Below are 16718 nucleotides of genomic sequence, written 5' to 3' on the forward strand. Positions count from 1 at the left end.
GGATACATAGAAAGATGAAGAAAATATTTAAGAAAAAAAGAGATATGTTATGCTGTGGGTACAGTTAAGAGGCTGCATGTCAGTCAGTACTCAGATACAAGCAAAGGTTACATATAGATACTCTTGTGGATTTGATGCCGTCGCAGTTCTTTCACATTGGAAGGCTGTCAGATTTGGCTGACTGTTGGACTTTTTGTATGGCATTATTAACGCAACAATAATAATGTAATACTTTATTGGGCCATGTAGAAGAAATTACTTTTTAACTGTCCTCATCAGCAGGGACGATCAGAGCACAGGGACAGTATGGAACAGAACCAGTGGGGGTGCGATGTCTTGCTTACGGAAACTTCAGTCGGACGGCTACTTGTTGACACGAGTATTTTTACTTGTAGTAAAAAAAGGGTACTTTTAGTACTTTTCCATGTACAGCATTTCTCCAAATTGTACGCCTATTCAAACTGGTTCATCTAAAACCTACAGATGAAGAGAGGAAGGGGAAATAGTAAGAGAGCGAAAACATAGAAAGACACAGAAAGAGAGGTGGGAGATCGATAGAGAGCGAGAAAGAGGGAGAGAGCAAGAGAGAGAGAAGAGAAAAATTGGGGGACAGAAGTAATAAAATAGTGGAATCACGTTGAGTAGAGAATGTTGGCGGGTATATAGTGTTGTCTATTGTGCAGAGAAATTGTGTGTGTGTGTGTGTGCTCGCGCGTGCACTCGTGTGCTTGCTTGGATAATGATAATAATACATTTTATTTGTATGCCTTTCAGAGCACTCAAGGACACCTTACAGAACACATTTAAAAAAACAAGCAGCACTGTATCAGACAGCATAAAATCAAAACAAAGCAGTGTAGACAATAAAAGGTTAATGCAAGAGATAAACATATAATCATCATCTGCACAAAACTCAATGAAGTCAATGTCAAACATGTCAGTGTCAATCTCAAATAAACTCAATGAAGTCTGGATCAGACTGAATATGTTTGAAAAGGTGCATTTTGAGATGGGATTTGAAGGTTGAAAGAGAGTCAATATTGTGACTGTCTGGTGGGAGAGAGTTTCATAGGCGGGGGGGGGGGGGGCAGAATGACTGAAGGCTCGAGAACCCATGGTAGTCAAGCGGGCTGATGGTGTAGTGAGTTGGAGAGCAGAAGAGGACCTGAGAGTGCGGGAGGGTGTGTGGATATGAAGGAGTTCGGAAAAATACAAAGGAACTAGGTCATTAAGGGCCTTAAAGGTGAGAAGCAGGATCTTGAAGTCAATGTGGTATTTAACAGGGAGCCAATGGAGTTGCTGAAGAACAGGAGTGATATGATCTACGGAAGGAGTTCTGGTACTGATACGGGCAGCTGAATTCTGGACCAACTGAAGTTTATGAAGACACTTGAGGGGAAGACCAAACAGGATAGAATTGCAGTAGTCAATACGGGATGTAACCAGGGTGTGAATGAGAGCGGTGCTGTTAGGTGCAAGTGACGGGCGATGACGATTAATATTGCGTCGGTGGAAGTATGCAGACTGAGTAACATTGTTGATTTGAGCTTCAAAAGATGATGTGCTGTTCAAGAGGACACACAGACTCAACCTGAGGCGATGGAGGAACTATAGAATTGTCAATAGTCAGAGAAACACTATCAGATTTAGCCAAAGTAGATTTAGTACCGACTAGGGGGACCTCAGTTTTATCACCATTAAGTTTGAGGAAGTGGTATGAAAACCAGCATTTAATTTCTAGTAAGCAGTCAGAAAGGGAAGTGGGCGGAAGAGTGGAAGTAGGCTTGGTTGGATAGATAGAGCTGGGTGTCATCCGAGGAACAGTGAAATTGAATGCCAGATTTCCTGAAAATTTGGCCAAGAGGTAATAGGTAAATAATAACTAGGAGGGGGCCCAAGACAGTCTTTACTGGTAGTAACAGTAAAGGACTGTGATCTCAAATTTTTAAGTTGGACAAACTGAGAGTGGCCAGAGAGATATGATCTAAACCAGTTAAGGGGGGAGCCAGTTATTCCAGTGGAAGCTAATCTCTCTTGGAGGATGCTATGTGAGATGGTATCAAAGGCTGCACTCACATCAAGAAGGACAAGTATGGTTAAAAGCCCAGAGTCAGCTACCATCAACAGATCATTGGTGATTTTCACCAAGACTGCCTACGTGCTGTGCATGGAGCGAAAACCAGTCTGGAATTGTTCAAACAGATTGTTGTGAGTCAAGTGAGCATGTAACAGAGCTACAGCTGTTCTTTCAAGTGTTTTAGAAATAAATGGTACATTTGAGACTGGGTGAAAATTATTCAAATTGTTAGGGTCTGCATCAGGTTTCTTGAGTATTGGAGTTATTGCAGTTGTTTTGAGAGAGGAGGGAAAAACAAGACCAGAGGTAATGGAGAAATGTATAATATCAGTTGTTAAAGAGGATATACGTCTTGCCACTGTCTCGTTAGACAGAGGGACAGCCCTCAATTTTGTGGCGCTTGTCTCATCAAACATAGTTGACACCATATCTAAAGCCGTGGAAAGAATGAACCCCTCTGCTATTGTGTGTGGTTTCTTGCACTGGGCGATTCTGTATGCGACTTTGTATTATGCCCCTGATGCAGCTGTTACAAAGCAATGTTCCTGCTGCCGGTATGCACCAAGTTTTCTCTGAAAGAACTCGAGTGGCTTATTGTCATGACTGGGGTGTAATTACTCTAAGTGTCTTCGTAATTTGTTTGGTCTCATACTACCAGCTGCCAGAGTTTTCAAAATACACACTGATCTCTCCTCATCTCCCACCACATTCACTGTGAACCCAAGAGCAAGATAGGCTTCGTCATATTTTCTTAACTTGGTTTTTGTTTGTTATTTGATGAATAAGATAAAAAAAAAACACGGTTTTATTCAAAAAACAAAATGTTATTCCAAATTGACAATATTAACACAAATAAAAGACCTAAATGTATGCTATACAACATGTGTAAAAGATATATGCTTGTTTTTTTTGTTTTTTTTAATAAAGTGCACAAAAACAAGTAATTTTTACGTTGCTTGAATGGACCTGAGCTGTTAAGATAGTAATAAATTATAAATGATAAAAAAATTATTTAATGTGAAGTGCTTTTGGTCAAACAGTTTTCTCTGCCTCCATGTTTCAAATGATTTTTTTTCTTGAAGAGACATTGCCAGCTCTGCAACACAATGTACACCAACCTAGACCCAACGAATCGATAATGAAATTCATTGCCAATTATTTTTTACAATCGAATTTTAACGATTTCATTGATTTGTTGTTGCAGCCCTAGTCAACACCTTTTAGTGTGTCGATTCATGAAGGGTGCACACCGTAAATTGCCAACATCTAGACCACTGGCTCCATCGTGGGATCTAACCACTGTACTAGACGCTCTCCCCTGTTTGCCTTCTGAACCTTTGGAACAACTGCAGTTGAAAATGTTTTTCTTGAAGAGGGCCTTATTGCTTGCTTTAGCTTCAGCTAAACGTATAGGTGAAATTCATGCACTTTCTGTGCATCATGCATGTACAAAGTTTTCCCGGGGGGCGAGGGGGTCAGTCTGCAGCCTAACCCTGCTTTTATCCCAAGATTATAAGCTCATGTTCCTGTAACCGAGCACATTTCCACCCGCTGTGGGATTCAATCCGGGTTGTACTGCACCACGAGGTGACATCGCTAACCGCTCAACTAAAGGGGGCTCACCCCCTGGTGATAGGCCAGTGAGTCTTTTTGTAGGTTACAGTAGTCACCCTCTCCTGGAAGCAAACCTGCACTCCAAAGAGACATATGAGGATCTGCACGCTTCCGGATCTCACCGCTGCCACCAATGTAACCAAGCATAGTTCCGCCCGCTGGGGGATTCGATTCAAGGTGTACTGCACCACAAGGCGACATCGCTAACCGCTTGACTAAAGGGGGCCGACCCCCTGGTGATAGGCCAGTGAGTCTTTTTGTAGTTTACAGTAGTCACCCTCTCCTGGAAGTAAACCTGTGTTCCAAAGAGACATATGAGGATCTTGGTTCCCTGACTGGGAATCGAATCCAGGCCACGTCAGTGAGAGCGCTGAATCCTAACCACTAGACCACTACTAAAGGGTCGGACCCTTTAGTTGACTGGTTAATGTTGTTGCCCATGGAGCGGGAGATCCGGATTCACGTCCTGGCTACGGCAGTTCCTGGGCTGCCCCCCAAATTCGCTACATTGGTGTCAGAAGTGGGATGGTGAGACCGCGAGGCCATCGGAAGCCATCAGCTCCCTCACGCGAGGCCATCGGAAGCCATCAGCTCCCTCACGCCTCTGGGCGTGAGGGAGCTGATAAGCTGAAACGGGGGGGGGACGCGCATCCTGAAGGAGTGGGAAAAGTGTAACAACCATGGATGACTAGACTTGCTGGCCCTTGGCTAACGGGTCAGACCCTTTAGACAACTGATTAACATAGTCGCCTGTGGTGCGGGAGACCCAGGTTCATGTCCCGGCTGCGATGGTTCCCGGCTGCCCCCTAATTTGCTACATTCCCATATAGAACTGGCCGCTTTTTATCCCCCGCCTTTCTCCTCTGAGGAGCACTGGCATTTGCACACTCTGTGTCCAGTTTGCACACTGTAAATTTATTTGGTTAGGACTCAGAGTTTTGTAAAGGGCAAGCAGTTATTTGTGTCTTGGGCAGAACCACACATGAGAAAGCCTGTGTCCAAACAGCGGGTTTCCAAGAACCAGATGGTCACTCTGACAGAGCTCCAGCATTCCTCTGTGGAGATGGGAGAACCTTCCAGAAGGACAACCATCTCTGCAGCACCCCACCAGTCAGGCCTTTATGGTGAGTGGCCAGACGGAAGCCTCTGCTCAGTAAAAGACACATGACAGCCCGCTTGGAGTTTGCCAGAAAGCACCTAAAGGGCTCTCAGACCATGATAAACAAGATTCTCTGGTCTGATGAAACCAAGATTGAACTCTTTGGCCTGAATGCCAAACGTCACGCCTGGAGGAAACCAGGCACCTCTCATCACCTTGCTAATACCATCCCTACAGTGAAGCATGGTGGTGGCAGCATCATGCTGTGGGGAGGTTTTTCAGCGGCAGGAACTGGGTGACTAGTAAGGATCGAGGAAAAAATGAATGGAGCAAAGTACAGAGAGATCCTTGACGAAAACCTGCTCCAGAGCGCTCAGGACCTCAGATTGGGGTGAAGGTTTACCTTTCAACACGACAACGCCCTTAAGCACACAGCCAAGACAACGAAGGAGTGGTTTTGGGACAAGTCTGTGAGTGTCCTTGAGTGGCCCAGCCAGAGCCCAGACTTGAACCCCATTGAACATCTCTGGAAAGACCTGAAAATAGCTGTGCAGCGACGCTCCCCATCTAACCTTACAGAGCTCGAGAGGATCTGCAGAGAAGAATGGGAGAAATACCCCAAATATAGGTGTGCCAAGCTTGTAGCTTCGTACCCAAGAAGACTTGAGGCTGTAATCACTGCCAAGGGTGCCTCAACCAAGTACTGAGTAAAGGGTGTGAATACTTGTGTACATGCAATATTTAAGTTTTTTATTTTTAATAAATTTGCAAAAATCTCTACGAAACCTTTTTCGCTTTGTCATTATGGGGTATTGTGTGTAGATTGATGAGAAAAAAAAGAGGAATTTAATCCATTTTGGAATAAGGCTGTAACATAACAAAATGTGGGGAAAGTGAAGGGGTGTGAATACTTTCCGGATGCTCTGTATGTGCAGCTGCATGCTGGGCCTTGCCCCGCGGTTGTTAGATTTTACAATTTGGATGTCATGGCACAAACTCTGGCACATTCTGTCCTCAGCATTGGCTCTTATCAGAACGTGGCTCCTTCTTTTTGAAGGCCACTGTGAAGCATCACTTCCCCAGTGAGACATGAAATGAATGCTATGAAAGAGAACTTAAGGTTATAGATGTAACTCCGGTTCTCTGATAAGCATGAGTGAGTGTCTCACCAAACCACCTTCCTTGCAATAGAAGTGAGGAAGAGGTGGGCTTGTTTTGAATGACAACTGACTCTACTATGTCAGCCCAATATATAGGAGGAAGGTCCCATCCCCTCCTAACAGACGTCACTAACATGGGTGCAGGAAGGGGGGTGCTGAGGGTACTGCAGAACCCCCCTATTGACAAGGGGTGGAACACGTGTGTGTAAATAGTTAACTATTTTACCATAACTAATGGACTATCTGAACATTTGTTTTAAAAACAGCATATGATAAGGTGCCTGTCAGAAAATATATGAAAAACATTATGTTTAAATTGGGTGAATTGAATTCATTCCTCAAATCTGACATGACAGCATCATCACATCAAGTTCAGGTCAGTTAAACTTTGCCAATTCTCAAATTTGGAGAGAAATGTGGCCAGCGCAGTGCACCTCAGGGCTGTTGTCTTGGTCCGCTATCGTACAGTCTGTTTACACACGACTGTCTTGCCAAATATGACAATAACAGCGTCATTCGATTCACTGATGACACCATAGTGATTGGACTAACAAGTGACAGTGATGAGAGGGCATGTAGATGGGAAGAGGAAGATTTACCATGTGGTGCCATGATGATAACCTCTCTCTAAATGTCAGTAAGACAAAAGAAACCATTGTTGACTTTAGAAATATCAGAGGAAATCACATTCCTATTCCCATCAATGGTTCATCTGTTGAAATTGTAGGCAGTTTTAGATTTCTCGGTTTACACATCACAAACACCCTGACATGGTCTCTCAATATCAAATGCATCCTGAAGAAGGCACAGCAGAGACTGTTTTCTGAGGCGTCTCAAGAATTTTGGTATGAGAACCAAAACGCTTATGAACTTTTATGGCAGTACCATGGAGAGCATGTTGACAGGCTGTATCACAGTGTGGTTTGGCAACCTGACTGCTCAGGACTGCAGACTGCTTCAAAGGACTGTAAAGACAGCAGCAAAAATCACTGGCATGGAACTACCACAACTTCAATATTTACACCACTCGCTGCAAAAGATAGCCCAAAACATCATTAAGGACACCAGCCACCCCACCTCGCTCATGTTCTGTTCTCGCTCCTTCCATCTAAAAAACGTTACCGGAGCATCAAATCACACACCACCCGTCTCAGTAATAGTTTTTTTCCACAGCCAGTCAGATTGCTGAACAGCTGATGCACCCATGTGCACCTTACATTGTTGTGTTATTGTGTACTGTATCTTGTGTATATAATATATGAATTCACAGTGTACATAGTCTTTTTTTGGGGGGGGGTGTCTTTGTGTTCTTTGTCCTTGTGTCCCCTTGCGTTAAGGCAGAGAGAACCAGAGCACAAGAATTTCATTGTATTCTAATGACAATAAGTTGAACTTGAACTTGATCGAAATACACTAATTCTCTTCTTCTTCTTTTTTTTGCCAACTTTTTGGACATTTATTTAAAATTTGTGCAACATTTAAATGGAAACATAACTAGCGATGAATGTAATGTTCAGTCTCTCTGGTGTTCTTGGAAGAAAATGTTTCATCCATCTGTTTTAGTGCCGATAAATTAAAAAAAGATGTGATGTGATGTGTTGTGATCTGTACTGAATATGAAATAAAGAGTGTGTGACCTCCAGTATATTCCTCTCTGCTTTCTCAGGTGGATCCCATGTTCACAGTGCCAGCCCCCCCAGCCCCAGGCCACCCAGCCCCTCCGGGGCCCTCCCTGCCCTCGGCCCCATCCTTCTCCCCTTCGGCACTGCCCCCCTCCAACCCCAAGCAGCTGGCAGTGAGGACGCGCTCCATCGGTACCAACACCCAGGACCGCGCTGCTCCAGGGGCCTCGGAGGGAGACTCGGCCTACCTTGGGCCCTGCCAGCCGGGGACCAGTGTTAACCTGGAGGGCATCGTGTGGCATGAGACAGAGGAAGGTAAGAAGGAGGAGGAGGAGGAGGAGGAGGAGAGGATGGTAGAGGAGTGCTGGTTTAAATCATATTCCCTTGGCTGGATTAATTTGTTCACCAAACAAATCAGTCGGAATCAGTCGGACATGCCTCATGAAACTTGTTTATGATCAAACAAGGCCCGTTATGTGAATTTCATTGTCAAAATATGATAAAAAAAAATTGTCAGCAATATTGTGATGGAAATGTCTTCATCATAGTTTTAGTGAAAGGCAAATTTTTATTCAGTTATGGCTTTGTCACAGTAAAAAGGTGGTCAACTGACGTTCATGGTTGGAGATTTCGTCGACTGGGTTGGGAGTTTATCAAAATAGCAAAGAGAGACAAGGGATATAAGATGGAGAGGGAGAAGAAGACAAGTACAAAAGATCTTGAACTGGAGATGAACCCAATGTAAGATGCTATGATCCAGTCTGATTTTACCTTTGACCTGCACCTAACGGTTTTCAACAGAACTTCAGAAGCCGGTCATAAGTTCTCTGGCCTGCAGAGTCTTTACAGATGAGGCAAAGCAGTTTCATCTGAAGGCTTACATACTGCATGTATGATACTACAGTATATTAATGCATGTTTTTTTTAAATATAGTTTATTTGACAGGGACAATGCACATTAATCAACACTGACATTACAAAATGCTCATCAATGTAAATGTGACGGGTTAGCCAAAGCTAATTTGCACCCATGGTCCCTGGACAGATAAAGGCTACAGTGAAATATAAGCCATTCAGATACATTTCCTAAAAACATGTAACAACATTAACTTCGTTGTCATAAAAAAGTAAAATTCATTCATTGGATAATGCATTAGGAATGTTATAGGTGCATTATACAATCTTTAAGAGTCAAAAACACTTGCAATGATAACGTCTTAGTGATGACAACGCATTTGATTGGTTTTTAGCAGTGCTTTCAATTTTGTTTCAAAAGTGCAGTTTCTCAGGTGCATGGGTAGTGTATTCCAGTAGTGAGAAGGTCTCCCCGAGAAAGCAAATTGTCCGACTGTACTGTGTCGGAAATGGACAATACGGTTAATTCTAGAAACAGATCTTGTTACTAGTGTGTTCTTTGAGAGAGCTGTACCGGCTTAGAAGTGGTGGGGCTAGGTCATGCAAGATCTTAAAAACAAGGAAAACCATCTGTGTATTCCAAAAAACTGTCCAGGCTGAATAGATTATGTCTCTGTGCTATGTGATAGGAATGATAGCTGTTAGGTTTGTTATCAAGAATTTTAAGTGCTTGTGTGAAGAGTGATTTAATTGGTTTTAGAATTGGAGATCCTGTCTGAGACAACCTCATTACACAATAATTCAGATGAGAGAAGATCATGGCATGTATGTATAATTTGGCAGCTTCTAGGGGAAGGCATGGTGTTATGAACCTGAAGCTAGAATCTAGATAGACAGAATTTGACATGATACCAAGGTACTTAAAATTAGTCACCACTTTCAACTTTTCACAATTAACAGAAACCTTTGGGAAGAATATGAAATTTCTTTCAAGAAACATATGCATACAGTTTTATCAGTGTTCAAATGCAGGCATGATTGAGTCAAACATTTGGAAATATTTACCATAGCCACTGATAGCTTATTAGCAGCTTCTAAAGTGTTTCTTGAGTGAAAATACAGCACTGTATCATCTGTGTATAGCTGAAGGTCTACTTGGGGACATGTAAGTGGTAGCAGATGCTAAAAAGAAGTGGACCTAATATAGATTTTTGACGGACCCCTCGCGCTATAGTGGAGTGAGTTGGGTTGGGCATCCCCCAAGTGCACCCTTTGGCTTCTGTTATCCAATTAGGAAGACATCCAGCTAATGGCTTCAGTGGAAACATGAAACAAAGACTGTTTTGACAGAAGACTTGTAACAGTCGAAATTGGGAAGTGTACCTTTAAGACATGCTTGCCTAGATACAAGAGAAGCAACGTCGTCAGACGGCGCCTTGTATTCTTTGAGTTAGTGGAGCGGCACGCACGGCTGTGAATGGACGCATGTTATTTAGCTCCTGTTTTTCTTTTTGCCTCTCAACTCAAGAGTAATGTTTTGGTTATGTGTGGCCTCTAGTAGCCGTACAACTGGGCTTGGAAAGGTTGATGTGAGTAACAGCCATCAACGACGAGCACTGTGAAAATCCCACTATCCACGTGGCTGAGTTTTTGACTCGTCTTCCTCTTAAACCAAGGAACACAGACCAAGCTGTCACAGAATGTCATGATTAACTATGAAAAGCTTTCCTGAGATCCAGAAAGACAGCACTAATGACACTACCCATGTCTAACTTAGATTTAATGCACCCCAGTAAATAACATTTTGCTGTATTTACAGAATGGTTAGTTCTGAATCCAAAGGGGTGTAAAGAGTTGTACTGTTCGAAATGATCCATTAGATAACTGGCAACCCATCTCTCTGCAACCTTCAGAATTACAGGGACGAAGTTCTTCGTCTGTAGTTCTCCAGCAGAGTGGGGTCACTGGCTTTGTGTAGAGGTATCACGGCTGCAGCCTTCCAGACACTTGCAAAGGTTCTGTGTTTGATGGTCAGATGTACCAGGTGTACAGTAGGGGCAATCAATGTCAAGTCAAGTCGGTTTTATTTGTATATAGCCCAATATCACAAATTACATGTCTTGATGCAGGCTCAGTAAGCCAGGTAAGGAAGTCCCAGAAGGTTAAATCAGTTCATCTGGACAAAACGATTTGTGGGAGAAACGTTTCATCACTCATCTAAGTGACTTCGCCAGTCTCAGCTGACTGCAGCTATCCCCACCCTTATAAACAGCACAGCTGTGTAATGACCAAAACAGCACAGTTGGGTCACAACTGAAATCAGCAACCGGTTTCATATGCAAATTGCCGTGACCGTTAACTAGAGTTACAATAGCCATGGGTACTATGAATGAGATTCACTTTGTCTGACATTGTGTTATTACAACGAATTGTATTCTTACAATGAGTTCGTTCTCAACATAGCCCCCCATTTCACACCCTCATGTCCTGAGTTAAGGAGAGGGGTGAGAGTTTTTATACCTGTTCAGGTATGTTTTCCTGTATTTAATTGGAAGCCTGTCGCATCTACCTGAGGGGAACAGTTTGTATTCTGAATACAGGACATGAGAAGGGTCGGTGGTTATTTTCCTAGCCTGTTTAGCTATTGTCTTCTTAAAGGGCATTTCGAGGGAGGGATGCTCCCTCACCCCATCACTTTCATTGCTGTGTGGACCAGTCTGTTTATCTGTGATTCTGACTCATCTGATATGTTACCAAACCACGCTGAAATTCCGTACTGTCATATGCTCTCTGTCACAGCATGATAAGATGGCATCGTTACCCTCTGTCCAACCCCATGCCTCCACAGGTATGCCATCTGGACACTCTTACTCTTCATCCTCTTCATAACTGCTCTTACTTCATCCTTGCTAATCCACCACACTTCCTGATTCGTTATCCCCATATATTCTAACCTTCTGTAGCGCTCATTTTCTCCATTCATCAGCTCCTCAGTGTACCCCTTCCACCTTCTCAGCACACTCTCCTCGCTTGACAGCAAATTTCTATCTCTAACCTTCATCATCCTGCATTTCCTCCCTCTTTCTAGCCAATCAGTGCAAGTCCTTTTCTCCTTCCTTATTGTCCAAGCTCTCGCGTATTTGATTTGGCAAACATTTTATGCCGGATGCCCTTCCTGATGCACTCCCCCACCCCCATTTATCCGGACTTGGTGAGTCTGGCACTAAGAATGCACTGGCTTGTGCATTCCCAGTGGCATTCCATACCTGTGGAGGCATGGAGATATTTAGGAGAGGTGGCAGTGGAATTTTGAACAAGATTGTTGTTTACACAGTCTTGGAAAGTCAGAGGACACCTGAGTGGAGAAGAAGTGTCAAAAAAAGTCAAAAAGGAGTGAGACCACCTGTTGATATATGAGTCAACAGACATCTGTCTGAGCTTACCGAGAAGGATGTGTGGCTGCAGGGTATTAAAAGCAGAGGTTGGTATTGCGTCATCAGATTGTCTTTATAGGCAAACTAATGAGAATCTAGCTGTCCACTTATGTTCGGCTTCAGCTTCCACACCATCATCTTTTCCAGACACTTCATTACAGTAGAGGTCAGGGCTATTGGTCTATGGTCATTATTTTCCTGGGGAACAGGCTTTTTTGGAAGAGGAGTAAGAATTGCCCTTTTTCAGAGAGATGGAACTACTATATGTGAATCAACAGACCTTTGAAAGACAGACACCCAAGTAAGTTCATCTGCACACGTCTTCAAAAGGAAAGCTGAGACACTATCGAGGCCTGTTGCCTTATTGGCGTTTGTTCTTTTAAATAGTCTTGTGACTCCCTGATAAGAGCGTTTCATGAAATCACTCCCACCAGGTGGGAACTATCCTTCAGAAGGTGCAGCAATACCTGGAGCTCCCTCCTGCAGAGGCGGAGGGATACGCAGAGACGCTGGGTGCATATTGATTAAGTAGGATGCTAATTGGAGCAACCACCATTTCAGATCCTCCACCCAGCTACACACACACACACACACACACACACACACACACACACACACACACAACTCCAGAGGCAGCTTTTGATGACTGCAAATCAAACTGCTCTCGGCACGTTAACTGCTCTGACAGAATTCACCTTGTCTTTGTCTGTCTGTCTGTCTTTGTGGGCTTTGCTATTCTTGTGATTTCAGTGAGGTCTGTCATCAAACTGTCAATAATCAGAACACAGTTTGGTTTGTCCATATTTAACGGTAAAATCTCTTCGGTGTAATCCCAGATAGCAAAAATTCTGTGGCCCGGACCCGTCCCACACTGACACTTTCATCAGGCCCACATACCACGTGGAATGATGGCACTTGGGCGGTCCGCTCCTGTTTGCCAGATCTGGGCCAGAACCAAGCCTTAGCAGTGCCGTATGTACCGCATATTTGCCAAAGGTGGCCCATATTTGTTTTGTGATATTTGGGCCATATTCACCATTTACCACACGGGCCACTTCAGGGTCACATCCATTTTGTCAGGGCCGAAGAAGGCCATCAGTGCCGTATCATTGCCTGAAGTGACCCACATCCAGGTGCTATCTGGGATCTGTATTCAAATTTCCTGTTCCTGCACAACATGAATTCAAGTTTCCCTCAAAATGGTGCTGGCTATGAAGGATTTTATTCTCTTTTTCTTATGTTAAATCACAGTAGCTCCAGAGAGTGAGAACAACAGCGGCAGCATAGGATGTGCCCATGTAATATGTACACCCATATACTGTTGTCCTCCATCTGTGGAGGAGGAAAAGGAAGAGGAGGGTTTGATGTTGACCTGTAAACTTTTAGAGATGCAGACCGGGTATTTAACCCGCCGTTCATGAAAACAGACCTTTAATTACATTTGTTGCCGCCAGACCTCCATGTCACCCAGTTGAAGGCAGCAGCAGCTCCAGTGGTTTGCAGCTGGACTGATGAATTAATGAAGCACAAGAAAGAGCCAGTAAAATAAGCATAAGTGGCCATTTTGGGTTTGAACTTTTAAAGGAATAGTTCGGATTTGTGAATTCTGTTGTTTTATTCCCACTCCTCAGGTAGTCCATAGGCAGGTTCTATTTTCACAGTCATCCATCCTTTTCTTCATACTGAACACACAGCTCCAGCTTTTCATCTACACTTAATGGGGGAGGGGACAAATCCACATTCCTCCTTCAATGCCCCCCCCCCACCGCCCCATGGTTCAGACACAGTTAACATGATCAGTGGCGTTGCAGTGGGGGGGGGGCTACCAGGGCCCAGATGGGAGGGGGGCCCCTCGGGAAGTCTGGAATTAAAAGTTTGGTTTGCAAATTTTTATTTCTAACTAATCAGTGTCGTAACGTCAGTTAAAATTGGCTCAACACATGGGTTGAGAGACTTAAAGAAAATAGTGGAGGCTCTCTGAGGCCCCTCTCGCCCCTCTCTGAGACCCCTCTCACCCCTTACAAAAGGTGCGAAATGGTTTAGTCCGCCCCTCACGAGCATCTCTCAGTGCAGCTCATCTAGTCCTGTCGCGAGTGACTGCTGATACGAGCACGAGCACAGAGTCACATCTTCCCCAAAGAAAGCAAAGTCTGGGTTCCACAGCTATAGGTAGCAGCTAGCTACCTAGCTGCTATACATTTTTTCAATCACTGCAAGATAGTCAAGCTAGGTTAAGTTAGGTTAGAACAGATTAATGTACTGTGACTGTAAATAATATAGAGTATGCTAGAACTCAAACAGTGATGTGTGAGAGACAAAAGAGGAAAGGGGCCCACAGAGACTGCTTACGTATAGGGCCGCAGAATTTTGTGCTACACCCCTGGACATGATGCTACAGCAGTCTGTCATACTGAATCACAGCACTCATTTTACACTGGTTTACATTGTTAAGAGTCTCTCTTAGTGTTTGCTTTGCTGCGTCATGGTGGAGCGCCTCCTGCTGGTAATCTCTTGTAGGCTGCGTTGTAGGCGGCAACGCCATAGCCCACCGTAAAAAGATAACTGCAAAGTTTAGTTTTAATTCCGTGAAATGGAGTTTTAACTCCATTGATTATGTTGAAGTGTAGACGACAAGCTGGAGCTGTGTGTCCAGAATAAAGAGAAGGATGGACGACTGAGAAAAGGAGACCTCCATAGGGACTACATGAATGCTGAGGACACATAGAAATAGACTTAAAAATGTGTATTATTCCTTTAAATTAAATAATAAAGATTTCTAAATTTATTTCCCACGTTATGCTAACAAAGTGTCTTTCTGTCTTAACGAGACACGTCATTTGCATATCAAATGTGTCCTCATCGGTCAACTCACAGGTTTAAACTGGAGGAAGACGCCTCCTCTTACAGCGTCAGTCCTTCCAAAATACGTTTGCTGCTTTGCTGCAGGCTCATCGCCACAGAAGGTTCATGATTTTCAAATGTCAGTCTGTTTGTGTGTGTGTGTGTGTGTGTAAACATGGTATTTAACATCCACCTATTTCAGCTTTTGGTTCCTTTATTAGTTACTGACCAAGCAAAACCCATAACAGTGGAAAGCAGTTTTCTTGTTTTAAAACATGTTGAATTTCCAAACTGACGGCTTTCTGCTGCCGTTCATGGTCTGTTGTCCACTTCACTTTCTGTTATCTACCTCATCTCTGCTTCCCAGTCTAGTTTGTCTTTTTTTATTTTTTATATTTATCAAACTTTATTGTTTTCCCTTTGATTTCTTCGTCTTCCCCTGGACACTTTTCTAACCACGTCCTCCTACAGTGTTTACACTAATTTATATATATATATATGTATACACTACCGTTCAAAAGTTTGGGATCACCCAAACAATTTTGTGTTTTCCATGAAAAGTCACACTTATTCACCACCATATGTTGTGAAATGAATAGAAAATAGAGTCAAGACATTGACAAGGTTAGAAATAATGATTTGTGTTTGAAATAAGATTTTTTTTACATCAAACTTTGCTTTCGTCAAAGAATCCTCCATTTGCAGCAATTACAGCATTGCAGACCTTTGGCATTCTAGCTGTTAATTTGTTGAGGTAATCTGGAGAAATTGCACCCCACGCTTCCAGAAGCAGCTCCCACAAGTTGGATTGGTTGGATGGGCACTTCTTTGAGCAGATTGAGTTTCTGGAGCATCACATTTGTGGGGTCAATTAAACGCTCAAAATGGCCAGAAAAAGAGAACTTTCATCTGAAACTCGACAGTCTATTCTTGTTCTTAGAAATGAAGGCTATTCCATGCGAGAAATTGCTAAGAAATTGAAGATTTCCTACACCGGTGTGTACTACTCCCTTCAGAGGACAGCACAAACAGGCTCTAACCAGAGTAGAAAAAGAAGTGGGAGGCCGCGTTGCACAACTGAGCAAGAAGATAAGTACATTAGAGTCTCTAGTTTGAGAAACAGACGCCTCACAGGTCCCCAACTGGCATCTTCATTAAATAGTACCTGTTAGAGCCTGTTTGTGCTGTCCTCTGAAGGGAGTAGTACACACCGGTGTAGGAAATCTTCAATTTCTTAGCAATTTCTCGCATGGAATAGCCTTCATTTCTAAGAACAAGAATAGACTGTCGAGTTTCAGATGAAAGTTCTCTTTTTCTGGCCATTTTGAGCGTTTAATTGACCCCACAAATGTGATGCTCCAGAAACTCAATCTGCTCAAAGAAGTGCCCATCCAACCAATCCAACTTGTGGGAGCTGCTTCTGGAAGCGTGGGGTGCAATTTCTCCAGATTACCTCAACAAATTAACAGCTAGAATGCCAAAGGTCTGCAATGCTGTAATTGCTGCAAATGGAGGATTCTTTGACGAAAGCAAAGTTTGATGTAAAAAAAATCTTATTTCAAATACAAATCATTATTTCTAACCTTGTCAATGTCTTGACTCTATTTTCTATTCATTTCACAACATATGGTGGTGAATAAGTGTGACTTTTCATGGAAAACACGAAATTGTTTGGGTGATCCCAAACTTTTGAACGGTAGTGTATATATATATAAACAAGAAAAAACAAAAATGACAAGGCCAAAATTATCAGTCCTCTGTCAATTAATAGTCAATAGTGTAACCTTTCTGACTCACAACTGACAACAACCTCATATGGTGGTTCCTAACTAGGTTGGCACATGTCTCTTGAGGGATCTTAGCCCATTCTTCCATGGTAAATTGTTCCAGCTCATCCAAATTGCGTGGTTTTCCAGCATGGACATGAACCTTGAGGATTGAGATCTGGGCTCTGACAGGGCCACTCCAGGACTTTGATTTTGCTGTCCTTCAAAAAGTTTTGGACCAACTTTGACG

The 16718-nt window shown here is 43.2% G+C and overlaps 1 protein-coding gene across 1 annotated transcript in view; it reads left to right on the forward strand.

Moving 5' to 3' along the window:
- Positions 1 to 16718, forward strand: part of znf608 (zinc finger protein 608) — a 78177-nt gene that overhangs the window by 35315 nt on the left and 26144 nt on the right. The window contains exon 2 of the mRNA XM_056280169.1: positions 7617 to 7887. Coding sequence (XP_056136144.1) covers positions 7617 to 7887 — 271 coding nt within the window. The remainder of the gene's footprint in view (positions 1 to 7616; positions 7888 to 16718) is intronic.

This window comes from Lampris incognitus, chromosome 1 (genome assembly GCF_029633865.1).
Source record: "Lampris incognitus isolate fLamInc1 chromosome 1, fLamInc1.hap2, whole genome shotgun sequence".
Lineage (NCBI taxonomy): Eukaryota > Metazoa > Chordata > Actinopteri > Lampriformes > Lampridae > Lampris > Lampris incognitus.